The sequence below is a fragment of the Megalops cyprinoides genome, chromosome 17 (genome assembly GCF_013368585.1).
Source record: "Megalops cyprinoides isolate fMegCyp1 chromosome 17, fMegCyp1.pri, whole genome shotgun sequence".
NCBI lineage: Eukaryota > Metazoa > Chordata > Actinopteri > Elopiformes > Megalopidae > Megalops > Megalops cyprinoides.
In genome coordinates this window covers 4,729,520-4,742,731 of record NC_050599.1, presented here as the reverse complement: position 1 = coordinate 4,742,731, position 13,212 = coordinate 4,729,520, and the positions used below count along the sequence as shown (strand labels likewise).

The window sequence follows — 13,212 nt, the reverse complement described above, 5'->3', positions numbered from 1 at the left end:
TGATTGACAGGCGTGACTCTACACATCCACGTGGTGATATCTGTCATCAAGGAAAAAATAAAAGTTGAAATGCAAGGCTAACAAGGTGATTAAGTTTTCACAAACATAGACCCACGTTCGGTACAACAGAGAGACAGCCGGTTTGCAGTTTAACTGCCTGTCAAACTGACTCTCCATGAGACAGATGGAGAGACAAAATTCCTGTGGTAACAGTTGTCCCCCTACCCCCTCCCAAAGCTGTGACCTTTGACCCTAGTAAGAACACATGGAATTCTGGGGATTAGCCAGTAAATATCAAACAAATTCCTCATGTGAGCTTCCGCTCATAATACCTCAAATACTGTGTCTATATATCTTAAAATTAGTGTTCTTAACTGTACTGGCTAAAAAACGGAAGCGAATAACAAATATAACAGGTATAACAATGTCAGTTCACATGATATTCAACAGTGTCCATGGAGACCATGAAATTGAGTGTTTGATACTGTGTATACTGTATACCATTAACTCACTTCTCCATCTTCAGGTATATAGCATACTGAAAGTTCACATATTAATATTTCTTCTATAACCAAACATAGTCCTCAACTCCAGTTTTAGTATACGCATGTATGTACAAATTCTAGTTTAATTGAAACATTAATATGAACACGACAAGTGCTACTGAGGACTCTGTTCAGTGAAGGGCAATTTTAAAAAGGTAGATTTCCAGGGTCATTTTTGAGCACCTGATGGATTCCTTCACTGAAATAGGGAAAGTCACATATTTGGCTATTTACAACAGTTTCACTAAAAGGTTATATGCTGCCAATCATTTTGAAAAGTATGCAGCGTATGCATTGAGAGGTCTTCTGAGACTTATCCTAGATCCTTTAGTCAAGAGGCTTTCTACAGTGGGCCAATAAACCTCCTTGCTTTAACGCACTAAAGATGCTTCATAATCCCTTCTTGTCTTTTTGCATTTTAAATTTTTTTATTTTTTATTTTTGCGACTCCTGGACTAGAGCTATGCGGAACATTTCATTTCGAAATCCCCTTCATGCATTTTTTTTTTTGGCTAACGTGCTTAACATTTCAGGGACATCAAAGGTGAGTCGGGGAATTAAAAACAGCTTAGCCAAAGTCCACACAGTCGTCTCCAAGCCACACGGCGCTGTGAGAGAAGCACTGAGGGCGTCGTTAACCCACCTCGACGCACCGTGGGGCATGCGTGTAAACAGAGGCAAGCTCCCCTCCCGTCCCCTCGTCCCCCGCCCCCCGTCCCCGTCTCCTGCCTGGGGGCAGGGCGGGAGATTAGGCTAAGGACACCTTCACCTAATTAAGGCTTTTTGTTAAAGAAATATCAGTCAAATTTGCCTGAGAGGATGGCCTGGGGACACACAGAGCCGAAGGGTGTTATTGAGCTGCGTTACAGACGGGGTCCAAACACTGTCTCTGGGTTTAATAGGCTTAATAATTTCTACAGGACCACCCTACCTGCCCTTTTCCATTTGGATTGAAATGCAGAGAGGGATAATTAAATCAAGTTCCACTCATCAGTCAAGTTGGACTGGTCCTAGGCTTTTCTAGACAGGAGTCGTGTCTCCTGGAAGCAAGAAGTACAACACAAGGTGTTGCAAATGGATGCCAGTTTGCTTAACCATACTGTAGCATTTCATGATGCCACCTCTTCCCCAGAAATGCACTGGAATTCACCTAACCACACGGAACGCGATCACAGCAAGAATCTACTTCTTGACAGAGTTCTGCAGTAGAGTGCAGGTTTGCACTGGATAACTACATCACGTGACGCTGCTCGGTGCTTTTAGGGAACTGCATTGCACTGTTGCTCGGCGGACACCTCTTCTCCACAGCGACTTGCAGAGCTGATAATTTTTACATGCTGCTCCCATTTTTACAGCTGGATACTTGCAGAAGCAATTCGGGTCAAGCACCTTGCCCAAGGGTGCAACAGCAGTGGCCCTCCTGCCTGCTGTCTGATATCTTGTTTCCCTGACAGAGTTCAGGCTAATCTCCTATAAAAAGTTAGAAGATAGAGTTCTATGCAAAATAGTTATCAATATTTCATTTCATTTTTAATACAGGTACAAAGAGACCAATTGATAAATTGGTCATGATAGCATTCTCTATGGGACCTCTCTATTACATAAATTACAACTGAGTTTCCAGTATCTTCAACACTTCAACTTGCCAGTTAAATTATTTCCATTATTTTGCTCCTTTTACCCCGTATTTTTTCAAAATAAAACTTCATTACAAAACATATAACTACTCAGAAAAGTATTGTCTGCTGGGTAAACTCAATTCAAAATCACATTCCAAATCTAGTTCCAAAATCTGTCACTTTGCAATGTGGTTTGGTTTCACAAGTGGAGCTGCAAGGGTTAAAAGAAGAGAGGAAGACGTCCGACAGAGGCTCTTAGCTTTTCCATATTTCATGTCACCCCTCGTAAAGAACAGAGGAATTTCAGATCAAATATGTTTAAAAGATCAAACCCGAAGAAGGGTCCTGACATCACATTAAGGAGAGCAAACAAAGAAACCCTTTTGCTTTCACAGCTGCGTGGCAAATATTCCATCTGAATAAAAACATTCTGTACCTTGAATCCTGAATGATAATAATTAAAGTAATCCGAAAGGCCCGAGAGCACAAACACTAGCAGTCATTTTTCTTGCTCTCTAATGTAATTGCTGCTCGTGGGTTGGGTTTGGGTTACAGCACAGAAATATACACACACACGGCTGGAGCCATGCATGGAGGCCAGTTTTGACGGGAAATATTTCACATTGGGCTCCGTGCGCTGGAGAAAGGTGTGTTTGGAGAGGAGACAGAGGAGAGCTTTGTGTCCCTCGCCTTCCTCACTAGGTCAGTTCCCTCTCCCTTTGACACTGCCCCCTTCCTCTCCCTCTACCTCTCTCTCTCTCTCTCTCTCTTTCTGTCAGTGTACACAATTCTCTCAAACCTCAGTCCTAATACGATGCTGCCTCTCCTCCGCACCACCCTACTGATCGTTCTGGCTCAAAAGGTAAGAGTGGCAGGTTCATTTTACCTTTCATAAATTACAGGTGACAGGTGAGACGGGTCTCCGCAGGCCCTGCCTTGTAAGGTTGCTTTTTTTGTGACACCGAACATCTGCCTTTTAATGGAGGAAGCACTAAAATGAGTTGGAATGAGATCACAAAGACTAACAGGGAATGCTGCTGATTCACCGGCCTCTGCAGGACAGCTGTTGAGAAAGATAAGGAGGCGATAACATCAATTACAGAAGCATAAATCATGAGATATTACATTTGAATAACTACGGGACATTGCCTGCGGTGCTGAGTCTCTGTCTACTGGAAGTAATGTGAGAGAAAAGTGTGGAAAGTAATATTCTGGGATTGAAGAGTTATGGTACGTCGATGTCAGATTTACTTCATTGTAAATCACTTGCTTAAGTATTCCGCAATAGCTAAGTGAGTAAGGGTTGAGCTCAGTAGTTGTGGGCTGGGATGAATGTTGTGCTTTCTGACCAAATGAAATAAATAAATACACACACAAGTGCTATTGAGCTAACGATTTTGGAGGGGATTCGATTTTTTAATGGGAGGACATTTTCAGAATGGAGGTTAACCCCGAAAAAGGAAGTTCTGCGGAGGGCTGTTTGGCCCTTCCAGTGATCTGTTCTCACGGTCTGAATCCGAGCCCATTCTGTAAACTTGACGAACAGGCTTCAAATTTTTTTGGCACAACCCTCCGTGACCCCGGGAAGCTCTCATGTGTCGTGCCCGCTCGCCCTCTCAGCTGTCCACTAACGACGCTGCTGAGAGCGATGTCGCGGTAACGCGGTAAACGTGCTTCCCCCTTTCGCGCTCGTTCTCAGAACCGCTTCCTCCATGGCCCAGTTAGGGTTCGTGCGCTGCACTTTCCAAGCACCAAAACAGAATAACCCAGAAATGAACCATATACTTGCAGCTGGGAGAAGGCAGATGTGTGTTTTTTTTTTAAATTGCGTGGTGGACTTCAGCACAGAGCAGTCAGTATTCACATACAAAGGAGCTGCTTGTGCTTACCTCAAGGCCTGAGTGGATTTTCTGTAGGTCCGTGGCAGTGTTGACTCTGTTTACTCTAAATAAATAGCGGCTCAGTATCAATGACTGCGCGCATTGATACCGACTCACACACAGACGAAATAACAAAAATAAGCCCTCAAAATCCAGGGTCAGTTTGCTTTGGACGTCAGTGTTTAGCCCTGACTGGGGTCTTACACACAGAACCATGACATTCACAGACTTAAGCTTCTGTAGTCAAAGCAAGCAAGGGTAAAGCAAAAGCAAATAGCCACACCGAAGCAGTGAAATAACACACCTACTGGACTCTCCTACTGGATCTGCATCAGAGCCTGGTGTGTTCAGTTTCTTTTTGTTTCATACCACATAAGCATAAATAAAATACTTAAAAAGCCATTTGCCGTTTCATACATGGGTAAGGGTTAAAGTTACACATAACAATAGCAACCTCACAGCAATAATCATAATCATAATAGTAATACTTCCAGGACTACCAAAAAAAGTAATCTCTATAAGTTGCTCTGAATAAGACCATTATTGTCTGAATGACAATAATATAATGTAATATACTGCCTCTAATGATAATAAACAGTGTTATTAGGTGTGTGCTTTCTGTGTCAGCTGATAAAAACAGCACTGCTTTGCTCTAGCTATGAGTTCGGTCTCGTTCTATTCTCTTCCTTAAAATAATGGTCGTATAAAGTGCTATATTATGATGGTAGCCATGTTTCTATGGGATCTCAAAGCTGTAGCGCTATGGTATCTGCTCAGTTATCTGTTAAGCTCTCTTTCAGCTGTAGAATGCTTACATTTGTTAAGCATACACTGTTCGCTGCCCATTAAAACATATTTGCTTGCAGTTGAACTCGACTCTTACATTCAGGGTTGGGAGGGTTACTTTAAAAATGTATTCCAATACAATTACTAATTACTAGTTAAAAAATGTAGTCAGTAACCTAATCCAAGTATCACAATATTAAAGTAACGTAGCTTGATTACTTTCTGTTACTTTTGGATTGCCTCAATACCAAATATGACAGTGTCTGTGGTAAAATTAACAACTTGGTCAGAAGAGATGTGATGAGATGGATAGCTAGCTAGAAAGTTGTTAGTAATATGACAGTCGAGCAAAGTGCATTAAAGCCAAATTAGCTAGCAAGCTATCTATCTTTCTATGTTGTTTTTGTATTGTAGCTAGCTAGCTATGCGTTTGTATTTGTCAGCGGAATGTGACTTCTGCTTTAAACACAAAGTAATGGTGAAATGTCCACCCAGTGAAAGCATTTTTTTCACTAGAGGCCATAATAATGAATTGGCAACTGTAAGATTGGCTGGTTTCACTCGAGACTAGAGTGGTGTTGTGAGACTCGTGAAGTGTTGTAGTGTGTGCCAATGTGCATGGTAGTATATCGTTCTTTACTTTAAAATGTATTTTAAAATTGTAATCACGCTAATAATCCCCATTTTTACAAAATGTACAAAATGTCTTTTTTCTGTAACAGTAACGGAATACAGTTACTTTTTTTTGTATCCTAATTATGTAACGCCATTCCATGTATTCTGTTACTCCCCAAGCCTACTTACATGTTACTCTCTACACCTACAGCTGTGGACAGGACAAGAAAATGTCTTGCAAGAACTTGAGAAAATGAAATTTGTCTCCATGTTGTCTAATGGATTTCTTGTCTCTTAAAAACGTCTGAGTGAATTACGTGAGACACTGTACAAATCTTTTGTGTATTTTGGAGGCAGTTTAGCTTTTTTTTAAAACTTGAACAGCGACCAAAACCTCAGAACTTTCTCCAAACCACAAAATAGCCAATGTGACTAAAACTGGTTAAAATTACAGGATGAATTATTCAGGAAACAAAAACTGTCCCTTCCGTTTCTGGTTTTGCGCTCGCAAACTGGCAAACCAACACAGCAGTAATTTCCTGCTAGCCATCAATTCATGCTAAGAGAGAGACCGATAGTATAGGCTCACCCAGGGCAGACACACCAGAGTAAGCACACACCGTGTTAATATTTTGCTGATTATAATATATGTATGTTTACATTTTTAAATTGAATTATGCAAGTGGAGAAGCTGGTTGACACTTCTCACAAAGAAAAGAAACTGAAAGAGCAAATGTTCAAAAAAACAACAACAAAAAAACCCCCAATAATTTATTTTTTAAAAAATCAACAAAGGAACCAGCCTGAACACAAAGCCAAACCAATTCAGCCTTCAGCATCAGCCACACACCTGCATTTAATGTACCTCTGATAAGGCAGGTGGGTTTCATTAACCAATGGCTCATCAACTGCAATTATGCACAGACGACTGACTTACAACAACAGATGATTACAAATGAACAGATAAAGCTGAAAAGTGGAGTGACAAGGATCCTATGCACACATTTAAGCAATTAACAAACAATTAGCAGTTTTGGGAGACAGGTGAAGGTTCTGCTTCACCATACACATAACGTCATTATTATAGGGTGACCATATGTCTGCTTTTTCCCGGACATGTCCTCGTTTTGGGACCTAAAACATGTGTCTCTAAACGAGGACATGTCCGGGAAAAAGAGGACGTATGGTCACCCTAATTATTAGATTTCACAAACTGCATTTGATGTTATCTTAGACATGATGAATTACAATAAAATGATGCCACTTTCAGTTATTTCACAGTGGTATTTTAGAAAGAGCCGATTAGGCTCCCAGAAACAGCATCACTCTTAGAGAGCATCACACCAAAACTCACTGTTGTCTCTCCTCCAAATTTTCCTGCAGCTCCGGGGGACAGGAGAAGGTTCTGCTTTACCATACACTTACAGACATTATTAGATCACAAATTACATTTGATGTTATGTTACACACAATGAATTAGATCCAATTGTGTTACACAGGTGTTTTAGACAGAGCTGATTAGCTTCACAGAAACAGCGTTTCTGGGGCGGCAGTGTAGTGGTAAGGAGCGGGGCTCATAACCAAAATAAGATTGCTGGTTTGATTCCCCGCTGGGGCACTGCTGGTGGGCAAGTTACTTAACCCAAAAATTGCCCCGGGAAATATCCAGCTGTATAAATGGAGAACGTAAAAATTGTAATCGATGTAAGTCGCTCTGGATAAGTGTCTGCTAAATGCCAACAATGTAATGTAATGTAATGTTACTCCGAGGGCCTCACGCTGGAACTCACTGCTGTCTCATCGGCAAGTTTTTCTGCAGGGCGCAGGGCAATGCGCAGCTGCCAGCGGCCCGGGGCGGCGGCGCGGGCGTGTCGGCGGCGGAGCGCAGACAGTTCTGCACCTGGCCCTGCAAGTGTCGCTCTCGGCCGCAGTGCGCCCCCGGCGTCAGCCTCGTCCTGGACGGCTGCGGATGCTGCAAGACCTGCGCCCGGCAGATCGGGGAGGGCTGCAACGAGCGGGACGTCTGCGACCCCCACAAGGGCATGTACTGCGACTACTCTGCCGACCGGCCCCGCTTCGAGGTCGGGGTCTGCGCATGTGAGTACGGCCTGCAGGGCGGCGGCGTGGTGTAGTGGGCACAGGAGCAGGGCTAATGACTGAAAGGCATCATGGCGTTCAGACTTGGTTTTTAGATATTGTTCAGTAAGTCTACCTTTAGCACTGTGGGCAGTAGTATGGTGTAGTGATTAAGGAGCAGGGCTCGTGACCAAAAGGTCATTGGTTTGATTCCCCGCTAGAGCACTGCTGCGGTTCCCTCGGGCAAGGTACTTAACCCAGAATTGCCTCAGTAAATATCCAGCTGCATAAATGGATAACATGTAAAAACTTTAATTGATGTATGTCCCTCTGGATAAGAATGTCTGCTAAATTACAATAATGCAATGGAATATACAAGCTGCCCAGCCTGGGTTGCCATTCCAATGCACTGGTCACCCCACCATGTCAATTCCTCCTGCTCAGGACAGCGAGGAGGATTTGTGGATTTAACCAGAGCTCATTTTAGATGCATAAAGTGCTTAAAAACACATACATGTTCCTATGGTGACACCAATGCCCAGGTTGTTTGAATTCTATATGCACAAGTGTAATTTTAATGCCAGAATCCCATGCTAGTCACTGGATTTATAACAGCCTGGCAGCGGTTTCAAAGCTTTGGCATCGCTGATCGTTTCTTGTAACTGACGCATGTCATTAATCACTGGTTACTATTAGCCCGCCGTCTCTCTGATCAGCGTGCTCTCACCCCACCTCTGTGTGAAAGCGTGGCACGAGAAGGCGCTGCGCTGTATCCGGGGGGTAATGGCCTGCCCTCCCTCTTTCCCCCTCTCAGACATGATGGCGGTGGGGTGCGAGCTGAACGGGGCCTTCTACGATAACGGCCAGGCCTTCCAGCCCAGCCCCCTGTACAAGTGCACCTGCATCGCCGGCGCCATCGGCTGCACGCCGGCCTTCGTGCAGAAACCCGCCGGGCTGCTGGGCCCCGCCCCTCTCCGGGCGGGGCCCCCGGGGGCCTTCCCGAGCACCAGGGATAGCGGGAAGCACCAGCAGGACACCACCTACAGAGCCATGCCAGGTGTGTGTTTGCAGAGGGAACGTGGGCTGGAATCGGCCGCTCGTCCGTTGGGAATGCTAATTGCTGAGAGCTAGCTCTGGCGGAAAGACGAGGGGGAGTCCCGTTACCTCGGCACTGGGCCGCGAGGGACAGCGTTACAGAGCATGCTCAAACGGGCGAGTGGAGCACAAAGCATTGGTCAGAGTCAGGGACAGCTGTTACAGAGGTCCTGCTGAAGTCCTGGGCTTGAGGAGAAAAAGTCTGCCTCTACCAAAACATATACTAAATCACATTATATAACATATATCATACTAACATATATTACTGCATTGTCTTATGTTGAAGGGATCAGTATGTTAACGAACTGATTGCATTCATCTGAGTGTGCTGTGATGGAATGACATGTAGACTGAACGTGATGCACAGAGAACAGGACAGGCTCGATGTTGGCAGTATAAAAAAGTTATTTCAGCCAATGTTTCATCACCCTTATTCTCTCAGTTTGGAGAAAGGGAATGATTGCTGTGAGCACTGAGAGCTGCTTCCCCATCAAAGACAGTGATAAAACCTCTCACAGAGATAGACTACATCTGGACACATACAACACAGTCTTGCAGATATTCAGGGATCTGAGTGGGTCTGCAAACACATCCTCCTCATCCCGCCTTATCACACTGGCTCTCACTCAGGAGATCAAAGCTGCTCAGATTCACCGATACCCTCAGTATCTGGATTTCCCAATATCAGGCACAGAGAATGGAATGAGCCACTCAGATCCGCTTAAGATCAGCTGCCAGGAAACGCTGGCGGCGCGTCTGTGCTCTGGTAGCGATTACACGCAGCGGCCTTTAACTGTAACGCTGAAAGCTTACAGGGATCGTCCTTTAGCCTGGAAGAAGAACTGCCTGGTGCAGAGCACGCCCTGGAGCCCCTGCTCTCGGACCTGCGGCCTGGGCATCTCCGTCCGCGTCAACAACGACAACAGCAAGTGTGAGATGCGGAAGGACCGCCGGCTCTGTCTCCTCAGGCCCTGCGAGAAGAGCGTGCTGAAGAGCGTCAAGGTGACCCTTCGCTAACGCGCAGCTACAGACTCTAAACGACAGACCTCAAAATCATACGGTATAAAGGTCTATTTAAGGGCTTATTACACACACTACCAGTTTATCTTTGTATGTGACAGCATGAAATAGATACGTATCTGCGTCTTGGCCATGTCCAGGAACCAAATGGGTTTACATTGACAGTAGCAGCGTCCTTTAAGTCACACATGCAGATGTTCATTCAGATCGGGAGAATTTTGAACACTTTATAATTATCATTTAACAGGTATACCCCAATAGAGCCTGACATGATTTTGAAGGTTTTACAGAGAGTGACATTCCATACCTGTATTCGAGTGTATAGGTGGATAGAACAAGCACAGACGTTAACATGTTGATGGCCTGGTATATAACTCCATGGTAACTTAAGTCTACCCATGCTGTTATAGAACCACAGTTCCCACAGACCCACACTAGGTGCTTCTAAAAGGCCCAAATAAGCTGTATCTTTTCACCAGATTTACCACAGTAGACTGGTTTCTACAGCCGGCTATGAGCTTTTAACTTGTGTGTCAAGAGTGCACCATAAAACTAATTAAATAAATCATGCTGCATACAGGTGAATACTTGATCCTATAGTTATGACTGTACGCCTCTACAAAAACACAGACAAATCAAACTGTCTTTCAGTGCCTTAACCTCCCATAGAAACACGGCCAGTGAAAAATATCAGCACCAGTATGGCACAGTGGTCAAGGAGCAGGGCTTGTGACCAGAAGGTTGCTGATTAGATTCCTTGCTGGGGCACTGCTGCTGTACCCTTGTCCAAGTAACTGCACCCACAATTGCCTCAGTAAATACCCAACTGTATAAATGGATAAAAATGTAACTGATGTAAGTCACTCTGGATAAGAATATCTGCTGATAATAAAATCAGCTGATGGATAAAAACTACTATAATAAAAATGAAAAGAAATACCACCCTCTGCCGTCTCCAGATCCCGAAGGGGAAGACCTGCCGGCCGAAGTTCCAGGCGAAGAAGGCGGAGAAGCTGGTGCTGTCGGGCTGCTCCAGCACCCGCGGCTTCCGGCCGACGTACTGCGGCGTCTGCAGCGACAAGCGCTGCTGCGTGCCCAACAAGTCGCGCACGGTGACGGCGGAGTTCAACTGCGCGGCCGGCGGCACCGTGCGCTGGAAGCTGCAGTGGATCACCTCCTGCGTGTGTCAGAAAAAATGCAACGACCCGGGGGACATGTTCGCCGAGCTCCGCTTCCTCTAGGCCCCGGAGCGCCCCCGGCGCCCAAACCATTAAAAAACGGACATCAGAGATGGGCAAATCCACAGCCTTTCCGAAGGATCAAAAAGAGATGTGATGGATGTCTGCCAGTCAGCGCAACCTGTGTTAGTATGTTGTTGATTTATATATATATATATATATAGGCAATATTAGATTTCACAAATTGCATTAGATGTTATCTGAGACATGAGGAATTACATCAAAATGATGAATTAGATCAAATTGTGTTATACTTTATGTGTTATGTTTTAGACAGAGCTGATTAGGCTCCCAGAAACAGCGTTACTCTGACAGCATCACACTGTAGCTCACTGCTGCCTCATCACCAAGTCTTTCTGCGGGATGCAGAGCAACGCCCTGCTGTTGCGTCCGAGGGGCAGCACGGGCGCAGTCGAGCGTCGAGCGCAGTCGATGGCTGCGGCTGTCGCAGGGCCTGCGCCCAGCAGATCGCAGCCCTGTCTGTGTGTTCTGACTTCTGTCTACGTGTTTGACGTCGGGCATTACAATGCTGTGGCTGCCTTTTTCAGAAGTGCTCTCAGTATGAGACAATATTCCCAAAATGGGGTGAAGTGACCCTCTGCAGTCAGAAGCGTGCCTGTCGAGGACATGCGAGCTTCTGGATCAATTTGAGTTTGTAACAAAAGAGACCATCTCTCTGGTTAGAGTGTTTACATGACGTATGCTGGGAAACATGACCCAAATGATCTCTTTAGCGGCACCCTTGTGGTTTACTATTTCAGGACGCATAATAGGGCTGCTTTGGACAGACATCCGTTTGGCCAAAGGGTAGAAAATATAGCTGTTCACAAGCAAGTAATACTGAGCAACAGGTGAACACTCAAGCTTTAAATCCATAGCAAGGGATCAATACAATGTGGAACAATGGCCAATTCCTTTACCACGAGGACTTGGTAAAGAAAACAGCTGTGGAAAAGACCAGCCTTATGAGATGACAGACATTTTCAGTATTACAACATGTGGACAAATTCTTGACAGCAGCTAATATGTTTTTGGAAAGCGTCTAGTTGCGGCATTTTCAAACTGCACAAAACTAGTCTCCATGATAGTAAGTTCTTTCAGTTCCTGACTTTGTGTTTCACATATGCAAGACCAGTTCGGCAAGTTAGACAGGAGTTTGGAAAAGAACCATTCCTAGTAAATCAATCCATTTAATAACAGGTTTGTTGTCATCACTTTCAGGAGGTGCTTTTATGACTATAAATGTAAAAAGGGTAATACTTGTTGACTAACTTCTAGCTTCAGATATAGAATTACAGATAGCTTAGTTGTTATCTTTTGTTTATTTTGTTATTGATTGTTATTGAAATTGCTTTGCTTACTGTTAGAGGGTGTCAGTTAATATTCGTACTTTTCCACTTAGCAGACATCAAATTGCTGTTCTTTTAATACATTTCAAGAACTTGAATGATGTATTGTATGATATTGTCACTGCAGGCTTGGCAGGGTTTGACTCGTATCGATAAACACCTACAAACATTTTTTTTCCTCCACAAAACATCAGCTACTATTGTGTATTGACCTTGTCTTGGCTGGGCCTTTTATGGTTCAGTTTACCATCTGGATAGAACATCAGCAGCATCAAAGAACTCAGGTAACTCTTTCTAACTACTTTACAATGTTCAGGTTCTTGTTCAGTTTAAATGTCTCTGCTGGTGCCGTGCAGTTGGCTCGATTTCAAATATTTATGAAATTTAGGAGTGAGGAGGGAACTGAGACTTCCAAACATCTTCATATTTCTAGCACTATATCAGTTTCCAGTTGATGCTTTCATAAATTTACAAATAGAGAATGTATTGGTACAACTATTCTTTTATTTATGTATTCTCTGAAAATAGAAATAATATTGCTATCTATGGGGGCCTTACTTGCTTTGAAAGAGATATTTATAACAGAAGTACTCTTTGCATTAAGTGTTTTTTAAGTATAAATGTGTCTGTAAGCAGAGGTAGTAGACAATTATTTAATAATTCATTCAAGAAATAACTACTTTTTACAAAACACCTTCCTTAATTTTATGGTTTCTGGCCTTTTTTCTAAATTATTGTAAATGTTGATAAATGTCAGAATATTAAAAGAAAAATAAACATTAATATTAAACATAAGCATTGATTTTGAAAGGAAAAACAGTTGCTAAACCAAACTACACAGAATTTTTTTTTTTAAAGAGCCTTTTCCGAGCAGAACTGAAAAGAATAGATTCTGCACTACTGTACATGAAATCTCTGTTCTTACACCAGTCACTGCCTAAACTTGTAAGCACGTTTTTGGATCCGATAGTTGGCATTCACCGTCAGCG

At 43.7% G+C, this 13,212-nt stretch overlaps 1 protein-coding gene across 1 annotated transcript; it reads left to right on the top strand.

Annotated features, from left to right (window-relative positions):
- Positions 1-2,978: 2,978 nt before the first annotated feature.
- Positions 2,979-10,877, top strand: ccn6 (cellular communication network factor 6). Its single transcript, XM_036550644.1, has 5 exons — positions 2,979-3,026; positions 7,254-7,542; positions 8,336-8,578; positions 9,425-9,618; positions 10,596-10,877. The coding sequence occupies exons 1-5, from the start codon at positions 2,979-2,981 to the stop codon at positions 10,875-10,877; spliced, it is 1,056 nt and encodes a 351-aa protein (XP_036406537.1).
- The last annotated feature ends 2,335 nt before the right edge of the window (positions 10,878-13,212 follow it).

Excerpts from the sequence above, each read along its gene's own strand:
- ccn6 (XM_036550644.1), top strand. The coding sequence starts at position 2,979 with ATGCTGCCTCTCCTCCGCACCACCCTACTGATCGTTCTGGCTCAAAAG. Across the intron at positions 3,027-7,253 it reads TGATCGTTCTGGCTCAAAAG|TTTTTCTGCAGGGCGCAGGG; the intron begins GTAAGAGTGGCA and ends CTCATCGGCAAG. Across the intron at positions 7,543-8,335 it reads CGAGGTCGGGGTCTGCGCAT|ACATGATGGCGGTGGGGTGC; the intron begins GTGAGTACGGCC and ends TCCCCCTCTCAG.